The 12,204-nt window shown below is 36.6% G+C and overlaps 1 protein-coding gene across 11 annotated transcripts in view; it reads right to left on the minus strand.

The window, feature by feature from the left end:
* Positions 1-12,204, minus strand: part of SEC23A (SEC23 homolog A, COPII coat complex component) — a 59,530-nt gene that overhangs the window by 29,324 nt on the left and 18,002 nt on the right. For all 11 annotated transcript variants that reach the window (XM_055555405.1, XM_055555403.1, XM_055555400.1 and 8 more), the window contains 5 exons: positions 11,234-11,349; positions 6,534-6,657; positions 3,486-3,566; positions 1,780-1,869; positions 49-155 (listed from right to left, as the gene is read on the minus strand). In XM_055555405.1, the coding sequence (XP_055411380.1) occupies positions 49-155; positions 1,780-1,869; positions 3,486-3,566; positions 6,534-6,657; positions 11,234-11,349 (518 nt within the window). The remainder of the gene's footprint in view (positions 1-48; positions 156-1,779; positions 1,870-3,485; positions 3,567-6,533; positions 6,658-11,233; positions 11,350-12,204) is intronic.

Consider the following 12,204-nt stretch of genomic DNA (forward strand, 5'->3'; position numbering starts at 1 on the left):
TTTTGGGAGCATGACACATAAATTAAATCTCTAACAAATACAACTTACTTCCTAGCAATGGTGGTCACTCGTATACGTCTCTGCCCACTTGAATGCTGATACTGAGTCACAAACTGGATTGCACCACGCCCTCCTTGAGGAATTGGAGCATTATGCTGCATAAACATAAAAGAGCAGAATCTAAGCAAAGGCTATTACAATGTTGTCATATACTCATGGATTGCATATCCTAGCACTAACAATTCATTCTAAAATCTATCAGAAGGATGCTTATTTCAAGGGCATACAGAACAATGGTGATTTACCACATGAAGGAGAAATGTATTGGGGAGAGGAGAAAAATTATGAAGGATAAGAGGGGACTGAGTCAAGCTAGTAAACCAATTTCAAGTAATACATAATTCAGAGAAACATGAAAAAGCAAAATGAAGGGAGAAGTGTAAAGAAATTAAAAGATAAAAAAAAGCATATGTGAGGCAATTCTGCCTAACAGTAACTGGATAAAAAGAAATGGAACTAACATAAAAAAGAATGAAATAATGCCTTTTACAGTAATATGTATGGACTGAGATACAATCATACTAAGTAAGAGAGACAGAGAAACATGTATATCATATGATATCATTTATATGTAGAATCTAAAAAAAAGATACAAATGAACTTATTTACAAAACAGAAATAAATTCACAGACATAGAAAACAAATTTATGGTTACCAAAGGGGAAGGTTGGGGTGGGGGATTAGGATTTGGGGATTAACATAGACACACTACTATATATAAAACAGATAACCAACAAGGACCTACTGTATAGCACAGGGAACTATACTCAATATTTTGTAATAACCTATAAGGGAAAAGAATCTGAAAAAGAATAGAAAAATATATATGTATAACTTTGCTGTACACCTGAAACTAACACAACATTTTAAATTGACTACAATTCAATAAAAGAAAAAGAACTTGAGCTAAGTTTCCTCCCCTAGGTACATAAGATGAAAACACAGATTTTAGGAAGATAATCACATGATGAACAGATGACCAACAGAAAACCATTAATGAGAAGAGACCAACAGTAATATATGATAATAATCCTCAGAAAGAAACAAGACGGTCAAAAGGGAAACTTTCTTCATGCCCTTTGGCAACAGCCATTCTTGCTTTGTTGTTGTTGTTACTGTCTATCGATAAGAGCCACTATCTTTTTCACAAATTCTAATAGTTAAAAAATTACTGCATCTATTTTAGGCAGGCTCCCTACTAATACTTCATAGTTCATTTTATGCCCAATAACTACTGGCATATCAATATTTATACATTATATCATTCTTTAATATGATAATGTTCTCCTGCAGCAGAACAAAATATCTTTCCAAATACTGGCATCTTTTACCTTCCAACATTTTTCTATAAATTTTGATATCTTAAACTTTCTTTCAAAAGGACTCATATATCAGTATATACCTTGCGACACCTAGGAGGAACTAGATACCTACCTACAAAAATGCTTAACTAGAACAGAATTTAAGATTTTATTTATGCTACAGCTTTAAAACAAAAGACTAAAAGCTGGGTTGCCCAAGGTTGGGTATTTGCAGCTCTCCCTGCCATCTCTTATTATACAGTATGTCCTCTCACCAAGGAGTGCAGCCTTGAGAAATACAAAATGACAAAGAAAAATTTCAAAACAGAACAAGCTTTTGGTCATAGCTCTGGAAATACTCATGGCCTAAATTATGTTTTCAAATATACATTTCAATATTTAAATATAAAAGTCATACCTGATTGACAACTTCAAAATATATGGCTAAGGTTGTAGTGGGACTGAGTCCACATATCTTCCACTGACAAGTGCCACCTGTTCCTATCTCCTGTAAAAATAAAACAGCATATTTGAAAGCTAGAGAATATAATTTATCTCTGGTGGTGGTGGTGGTGGTGGTGGTGGTGGTTTAGTCAATAAGTCATGTCCGACTCTTGCAACCCCACGGACTGTAGCCTGCCAGGCTCCTCTGTCCATGGGATTCTCCAGGCAAGAGTACTGGAGTGGGAATTTACCACTATATATATGGGCTTCCTTTGTAGCTCAGTCGGTAAAGAATCTGCCTGCAGTGCAGGAGACCTGGGTTCGATCCCTAGGTTGGGAAGATCCCCTGGAGAAGGAAATGGCAACCCACTCCAGTATCCTTGCCTGGAAAAATCTCATGGACACAGGAGCCTAGTGGGCTGCAGTCCATGGGGTCGCAAAGAGTCGGGCATAACTGAGTGACTAACACTTACTTACTTACTTATACACACACACACACACACACACACATATATGCATATATATATATAAAGGTGGAGACGTAGAAAAAAATACCAGTGAGAAAAAATTTACTTCAGGTTTCTAACTAATTTAATAAATGTCAAATGTCTAAGATTTTTTTAAGATCATATAAATATGCCATGAAATAAAATTAAGCAGTTTTCACACAAATAAAATTAATTCAAATCCTTGCTAAGTAAATTATAAAAGTATTAGCATAAGTTCCTCATATTGGAGACATTACAAGTATACTCAATTTAATGAAGTAATTATAACTAACATTATCCTTCTATCCAATGATTTAATCCACTTAAAGAGATAGTGATTTAACATACGCATACATGAATACAGGTTCTTTGGGTCAGAACTGTGTAATTTAAGCCATCTAATTTCCAAGAAAACATCTTAGATATAAATTTTTACCATGCAAACTGCTTAAAATTAATTTTTAAAGTGTCATTTCAAAGATGATTGCACACTTTGTATTTTATCCCATCATTTTCTTCACAGCTACATGATTCTGCCATCTCAAAGCACCTTATACATCTCCTAGATAGAATAATAGTAAAGAAAGGAATTAATTCAGCTTGTGGCTTAGCTGGTAAAGAATCAGACTGCAATGTGGGAGACCTGAGTTAGAACGGGTTGGGAAGATCCCCTGGAGAAGGGAAAGGCTACCCACTCCAGTATTCTGGCCTGGAGAATTCCGTGGACTGTATAGTCCATGGGGTTGCAAAGAGTCAGACACGACTGAGTGACTTTCACTTTCACTTTCAAAATCTAAAATCTAATTCAATTACTCCAATGGAACCTCTATTAATGAAAAAAATGGAGGAATTAATTTTGACTTTCAGAAATCTCCAACTTTCCAAATCATAATAGTTGCTTTTTCTCCCCCAGGCACGATGGGGCAAGGAATAACTTAGACATAAAAAAAAGAAGACTAGTGAGACAGTACAAAAGTTCTAATTTAGGGACGGATGGGAAAAGTAGTATGTGGAAAACACCACCACAAACAGAGGTATACCAATGGAAGCTGAACCACGTTCTACTGAAAAGTAATTTTGAAAATTACTTTCAAAAGTAATTTTGAAAGGAATGCTACATACTGCCCAGGTCTCTACTGATCTGCTCTGAGAATTAATGATTTTCTTTTTAGAAAAAAAGGTCGTGACTTACATTTTCAGACACACAGGGTCCTTTAGAATTGAGAGACACACAGGGTCCAATAGCTCCTGAAATCTTTATTTCCCTTGAGGTCTGCAAAATAAGAATACACAGTCAGCCCCCCATATTGGTGGGCTCCACATCAGCACCTTTTTGAATGAGAGCTTTCTGGATATATGTGGCAATTTCTTAAAATAAGACAACAATGAACTTTGCTGCATCAAATGACTCTTCTTTTCACAAGCAATTTCTCTGTAGAATGCAACACTGTCGGACAGCATTTTACCCATTAATTGAACTTCTTTCAAAAGTGGAGCAACTGTGGAGGATTCATTTTGATATTTGGCAAAACTAATACAATTACGTAAAGTTTAAAAATAAAATAAAATTAAAAAAAAAATTGGAGCGAGTCCTCTCAAACTCTGTCACTGCTTCATCAACTAAGTTTATATAATACTTTAAATCCTTTGTGGTCATTTCAACAATCTATACAGTATTTTCACCAGTAGATTCTATTTTAAGAAACCCCACTTTCTTTGCTCATTCTGAAGAAGAAACTCCTCTCCATTCAAGTTTCATTATGAGATTGTAGCAATTCAGTCACATCTTCAGGCTTCATTTTCTTTTAAGTATTTATTTATTTCGCTGTGCCAGGTCCTAGTTGCAGCACACAGGACCTTTGATCTTTACTGCAGCATGCAGGATCTTTTAGTCGTGGCATGTGGCTTCTTTCAGTTGCAACATATGAATTCCTATTTGTGAAATGTGGGATCTAGTTCCCTGACCAGGGATGGAACCTAGGCCCTCTGCATTGGGAGCAGTCTCAGCCATTGGACCACCAGAGAAGTCCCCAGGCTCTAATTCTGCTGCTGCTGCTGCTAAGTCACTTCAGTCGTGTCTGACTCTGCGACCCCATAGACAGCAGCCCACCAGGCTCCGCCATCCCTGGGATTCTCCAGGCAAGAACACTGGAGTGGGTTGCCAGTTCCTTCTCCCATGCATGAAAGTGAAAAGTGAAAGTGAAGTCGCTCAGTCGTGTCCGACTTCTAGCGACCCCATGGACTACAGCCTACCAGGCTCCTCCATCCATGGGATTTGCCAGGCAAGAGTACTGGAGTGGGTTGTCATTGCCTTCTCCAGGCTCTAATTCTAGCTAGCTCTAATTCCCCACTTCTAATTCTAGTTCCCTAGTTGTTTCCACTATATCTGTAATTACTTCCTCCACTGAAGTCTTGAACCCCTCAGAGACCCATGAGGCTTGAAACTTCTTTCAAATGCTTGTTAAGGCTGATATTTTTTACCTCTTTTCACAAATCACATATGTTCTTAATGGCATCTAGAATGGTGAATTCTCTGCCAAGATTCATCAAATGAATCATCGTCTATGGCAGCATGACCTTATGAAATATATTTCTTAAAAAATATGACTTGAAAGTTGAAACTACTCCTTGATCCATGGGCTGCATAACAGACACTGGGTTAGCAGGCATGAAAAAAACAACATGAATCTCATTGTCTGTCTATATCAGAACTCTTGGAGTACCAGATGCATTTTCAGTGAACAGTAGTATTTAAAAGAGAACCTTTTTTTCTGAGCAGTAGGTCTCAACAGTGGGTTCAAAATATTCAGTAAACATGGGGTAAACAGATATGCTGTCATCCAGGCTATGCTGTTCCACTTAAAGAGCATGGAGAGAAGATTCTTAAGGGTCCAAGGATTTTCAGAAATGGTAAATGAGTCTTAATTTAACTTACAGTCACCAACTGCATTAGCCCCTAACAAGAGAGTCAAGCCTGTCCTTTGACACCCGACACTGACTTCTCTCCAGCTATGAAAGTTCTCAATGGCATTTTCTTCCAGTAGAATACCATTTCACCTACATTGAAAACTTGTTTTAATTAGCTACCTTCATCAACTATCTTAGCTAGATCTTCTGGATAATTTTCCTGCAGCTTCTACATCACCACTTGCTGCTTCTCTTGCACTCTCATACTTTCCTTAAACCTTATGAACTGACTCTGTGCTAGCTTCAGATTTTTCCTCTGCAGCTTCCTCACCTCTCTCAGCCTTCCAAGAACTGAAGAGAGTTAGGGCCTGCTCAAGATTAGGATTTGGCCTAAGGGAATGTATTAGCAGTTTTTATCCTCTATCCAGGCCACTAAAAATATCCACAATCAGGCTATTTCACTTTCTTTTTGCTATCATTCATGTACTTTTAATTTCCTTCAAGAACTTTTCCTGTGCCTTCATAACTTGGCTAAATGTTTGGTGCCAAGAAGCCTAGCTTTTGGCCTGTCTTGGCTTTTGATATGCCTTCCTCAGTAAGCTTTTGATTTAAAGTAAGAGATGTGGGACTCTTTCTTTCACTTGAACACTTTAGAGGCCATTGCACAGTTATTAATTGACGTAATTTAAAATATTATTGTGTCTCAGGGAATAGGAAGGCCTGAGAAGAGGGAGAGAGATAGATGGAGTGATCAGAACATACACATTTGCTGATTAAGTTCACTGTCTTAAATGGGCATGGTTCATGGTGCTCCAAAACAATTATGGTATTAATGGTAACATCAAAAATCACAGATGACAAATGCAATAATAATGAAAAGGTTTCAAATATTGAGAGCATTACCAAAATTACAGAGATAAAATAAGCAAATACTGGTGGAAAAATGGTGCTAATAGACTTGCTCCACACAGGGTGGCCACAAATCCTCAACTTGTAAAAAACATAGTACCTGCAAAGCACAATAAAACAAGGTATACCTAGCCTTAAAAAGTTAAACCCTATATAAACAAAAAATGGAGTCAAAGGAAATTTCACTTACATGATTTTTTCTTGTTTTAACAATTATCTATGGATGCTCAAGTAAAATTTCATTATATGTTTAATAATGAACAGTATTATAGTGAATAAAATCTCTAACTCCAGGTTTCAATATAAAATAACCACTATTTTTAAGGTATATATTGAGTTTGACTGATGGTATTTTAAAATTATGATCAAGCCTACCAATTTCTCTCTTGGTAACATACCACACATGTCAAGTTTTAGCTCTTACCTTTATTTCTAATGTACCACCAAAGCCCATTTTAAACTGCCCATGCATATCTTTGGTAAAAACTCTTTGAAAGGTCTGCTTGAATAAAGAAGTGTTGAAAGAGTCGCCCATTACCATGTATCCTCTGCATGAAAAGAACAAGAAACAATGTGATGCGAGTACTTGGGTCCATGTGGTAAAACCAGAAAAGCAAATTATTTCTCAACACTACTAACATTTTAAAGATATTTCCTAAAATGTGTTTATTAACATTAATTTTAAAAACTCAATTATATGAAAATATTCCTACCCCACAAATAATCTCAATTCTGAGGGTACCTGAGTGCCCCTAACACTTGCATTTGCCCTCAGTAATTTTTTAAAAATATTTTTTAAATAGGTTATACATCATACATTACAAAATTCAGAAAGCACAAATGGGTACACAGTAACATATGTGTTGGAAGTGAGAGTTGGACTATAAAGAAAGCTAAGGGCAGAAGAATTGATGCTTTTGAACTGTGGTGTTGGAAAGACTCGAGAGTCCCTTGAACTGCAAGGAGATCCAACCAGTCCATTCTAAAGATCAGTCCTGGGTGTTGATTGGAAGGACTGATGTTGAAGCTGAAACTTCCAATACTTTGGCCACCTGATGCGAAGAGCTGACTCATTGGACAAAGACTGATGCTGGGAGGGATTGGGGGCAGGAGGAGAAGGGGACGACAGAGGATGAGATGGCTGGATGGCATCACTGACTCGATGGACATGAGTCTGAGTGAACTCCGGGAGCTGGTGATGGACAGGGAGGCCTGGCATGCTGCAATTCATGGGGTTGCAAAGAGCTGGACATGACTGAGCAACTGAACTGAACTGAACATATGTGTTTCTCCTACCCCAGTTACCCAGTTCTCCCTGCTAGTGAAGACAGCTGAGTTAATGGCATGCATTCTCATTTTTAAAACATCTACATGTGTATGTGTGTATGCATGTGTTTGTCTCTGTGTATCACGTCAAGCCTAACAGTGTTATACCTAGTGAATGAGAATACAGGGATACTTTGGGAGCATTTTCACTTTATGCACTTAAATACTGTTAATTTTTTTCCATAACCATGTACTTCTATAAATTTAAGTTTTAAAAAAAACATTAATTATCAAATAGAAACTATCCAAGATGCCATTTCCACCCTAATAAATCAGCAAAGCAGTCTGACAATGTATTCTGTTGAGGAGACTGTGGGAAAAGTAGGCACTTTCATAATTGCTGATGGGAATGGAAAATGGTGCAACCCCAACGCAAGCGAATGTGACAATATATAACAAAATTAAATATGTATTTTCTCTTTTATCCAGCAAACACACTATTAGGAATCCATCCCAAAGATCACTGGGCAAACAAAAACAAAAAGGAAAATATAGGCACAAGTCTATTCACTTAAGTACTTTTTAGAGTAATAAAAGATTGGGAATAATCCAGATGATCATCTGTTAAACTAGCTGAATAAAATACGGTATATCCACACAGTGGAGTAATACACAACTGATCCTTGAACAACACAGGTTTTGAACTGCATGGGTTCACTTACATGTGTGTTGTTTTTTTTTCAGTAGTAAATACACAGAACCATACTATTCACTGATGGTAGAATCTGAGAATGTACAACTACAAATATGGAAGAACCACAGATACGGAGGGCCAGCTATAAATTCTAATCAGACTTTCCACTATGCAAAGGGTCAGTTCCCCTAATCCTTAAATTGTTCAAGAGTCAACTGTATAAATCTATTTCCAGGATGTGAGTAAAAAATGCAAAGTAGGAAAAAATGCAAAGTAGGGGAAAGTGAAGTCGCTCAGTTGTGTCTGACTCTTCGTGATCCTTGGACTGCAGCCCACCAGGCTCCTCTGTCCGTGGGATTCTCCAGGCAAGAATACTGGAGTGGGTTGCCATTTCCTTCTCCAGGGGATCTTCCCAACCCAGGGATTGAACACCAGTCTCCTGCATTGCAGGCAGATGCTTTACCCTCTGAGCCACCAGGGAAGCCCAAAGTAGGGGAAGGCATGTAAAATTTCTGTTTACGTTAAATGGGGGATTAAAAAAAAATTTTTAGTAAAAAATTAAAAGAAGACATATATACTCATAAACAACATGAGTACAAACATTTATAAATATTTTGTATAGTTTTTAAATAATAAAAACATTTTGAGCAGTTTTTAAATAAAAACAATCAAAAATTAAATTGGGCAAAAAAATAAAACTGCTGTAGTATAATCAATCAATGGTAATTTTTTTAATGAGATTGTATTTATTTATTTATTTGGCTGTGCCAGGTCTTCACTGAGGCATGCAGGATCTGGTTCCTGGACCAGGGACTGAAACCAGAACTCCTACATTGGGAGTATGGAGTCTTAGCCACTGAACAACCAGAGAAGTACTCAACAGTAATTTTATTTTTGATACTGCTAAAGTCCTAATTTATGTCATCTCTGATGCTATTATAGATTGTATGTTGTTAAATTTTGTTTGCCCTTTATTGTTGACTCTTGAACAACCCAGAGTTGGGACACAGACCCTTATGCTCAGTCAAAAATCTATGTAAAACTTTTTAATTACCCCTTTGTATCCACAGTTCCACATCCCCAGATTCAACCAACTAAGGATGGTATAGTAATTCAGTGTATATTTTCTGAAAAAATATCCACATATAAGTGGACCTGTGCAGTTCAACTTCGTGGTGTTCAAGGGTCTACTGTATTTGTTACTGGTATACAAAAATATAATTGAAGCTTGTACACTGACCCTGATTTAGAAGTCTTGACAATCTAACATACTGATTTTACAGTCGGCATGTACATTCTTTCAGATTTTCTACCTTTGTAAACATACCATCTATAATGATCTACATTTTCACTAAACCTAGTTAAGCATCCTAAATTAATGGCAACATATACTGCACCCTATTATCTGCTCCCTTTTACAACAAACTTTTATGCAAGAGCTGTCTATACCCTTCCTAGTCAGTGTGGCCTTTGATCCATCAACATTAGCATCACCAAGGGTCTTGTTTGAAAAGCAGAATTTTAAGTCCCATTCTATGCATACTAAACCCAGAATCTGCATTTTACCAAGATATCCTTCTGACATGTAAATGTGAAATGGAAGTCTGAGAAGTTCTGGTCTATACCAGCTGCTCCCAATCCCCTCTCCTGCTCCTTTTCTTATTCATTCTAAGTCAACTTTCAATGCTCTTAGGAAAGTTACCAATGACCTTCACAGTGATAAATTACACAATCTTATAATCTCATCCACTTTTACTACTTTAAAAAAACCTGTAATATTCTGGCAACTCCCACATTTATATCTACAGATATAAATCCAGACCTATTTTCTGCCTTCCAGGTTCTAATATCCAACTGCTACTCAACTCCTCCAACGGATGTCTACTGGCATATTAAACCAAACACGTTCGGAACTGAACTCCTAATCTTCTCTCCAACTGTTTTTCCTCCCATTCGTACCCATTTCAATAAAGAACAGCACAATCCTTCTAGACTCAATTGCGTTTCTCAAACCTCAGATCCAACCTATCGGCAAATCTTCTACCTTCTAAATATATCCAAAATCCAACCTTGTCTCACCGCCTGTGATGCCACCACTTGCTATTCCTGTATCTCACTGCTGAAGACAACTGAAATCAATGACCCTTTTAAAACATTTAGTCAAATCATATCACTCCTCTCCCGAAAACTCACTAATGACTTCCCATCTCACTCAAAGTAAAATCCAACAAACTAGGGATAGGAACATATTCAACCTGATAAAAGAATCTACAAAAATCCACAGCTAACATTATTCTTAATGGTGAAGGACAAAATGGCTTCCCCCTAATATCAAGAATAGACAAATCTATAGAGATGGTAAAGCGTCTGTCTACAATGCGGGAGACCCGGGTTCAATCCCTGGGTTGGGAAGATCCCCTGGAGAAGGAAATGGCAATCCACTCCAGTACTATTGCCTGGAAAATCCCATGGACAGAGGAGCCTGGTAGGCTACAGTCCATGGGGTCACAAAGAGTCAGACACAACTGAGCAACTTCACAAAAAAATAGAGACAGAAAGTAGTTTACTGGTTGTCTAGGCTGAAAGGTGAGGGGAAGGAAGGAGAAATAGAGAGTGACTGCTAATGGGTACTGAGTTTCTTGCTGGGATAATCTAAATGTCCTAAAATTAAATTATGGTGATAGTTAGAATATACTAAAAAAATAAATTATATGCTTTAGGGACTTCCATGGCTGTCCAGTGGTTAAGACTCTGTGCTCCCAATGCAGGGGGCACTGGTTTAATCCCTGGTTGGGGAACTAAGATCCCACATGCCATATGCCATGCAGCACAGCCAAAAGAAAGTAAAATAAATTATATGCTTTAAATGGGTAAATTTTATGGTATGTTAATTAAATTTCACAAAAGCCACTAAAGTAATAAAATACAATGACTTAAGAGTATCAAGATGAGCTTTTCAAACAGAACTTGTGCCTTTTTAATTGTATTTTAGAAAAAATTTGAAGTGAGCATCACTGAAAGGAGTATAAAAAACTTAACAGCTGTTGCCCTAGAGTGGCAGGATGATGACTCGGTTACTTTTTCCAAAATTGTCATTGGTTTATATTTGTAAACTCTCATTATTAGCTTATAATTGCAAAACTTATAAAAATGTGAATACATACCCAGTAAGGTTAGGACAGCATTTCATCTCCAGGAGACCCGTCTGATCTAATGCACATGCATAGATATCAATAACATGACCAGTGGTAGCAGCACGATTAGCCAATGCTTCAAAATGCTACAACAGAATTTTTAAGATCAAATCAAAGTAATGTACAAACTTCATCATCTTATAACTCTTTTACCATTAATAGATCAAGATGATCTAAGAAATGTTCCGAGTCCATAATAATTTAAATAGGATTTGTCCTAATTTAATTTTCTATAATGTCTCATAAAATAATACAATAAATTCTAGTAAGTCTGGCACTTTCACATTCTTTACTTTAACTGCTATTCTTTATAAACTCCTTAATCAAGTTAACCTTGAAGAAAAGCATGGTGAACATCTTGCTCTTCATACATAAAAATAATAGAAGAATCAATACAGAACTTTTTCTTGGCTAAATCTATACCCAAGTAACATCAAAAATAGAGAGACAATAACAAAATCGTTAAGATAAACAAATATAAAACTTTTTTTATAGCTCTAAGAAATATTCCAAGCTCAAAAGGGAAATTAGGTGTCAGGAAAATAGTATCCATTAATAGTAACAAAAATTATCTGTTATTAGCGACACACTAAAAATTGAATAATGACTACCAAAAAAACAGATGAGACAATACAGCACAACTAAGCTAAAATTGTAAACTTTAGAGAATTTTTTTAAAAGGGGGATGGTTGGGAATTAATAAGCAGACCAATACAAGGGTGTCAAGAATCAAAAGTAGTAAAAAATGTACTGACACAAACTCAGGTAAAATTGAAGTTTCATGAACAGAGAACAACTCATGAGAAAATGCTGGACTATTCAAATTATGAATAATATTCACATCTAAAGGGCAGCCTCTTGAAAATAAGAAATAGGAAAATTTAAGAAATTCTTCCTTGAGGGAAAGACATTCTTTAACATGAATATTAAAAAGACACACA

Source organism: Bubalus kerabau, chromosome 19 (genome assembly GCF_029407905.1).
Source record: "Bubalus kerabau isolate K-KA32 ecotype Philippines breed swamp buffalo chromosome 19, PCC_UOA_SB_1v2, whole genome shotgun sequence".
Lineage (NCBI taxonomy): Eukaryota > Metazoa > Chordata > Mammalia > Artiodactyla > Bovidae > Bubalus > Bubalus kerabau.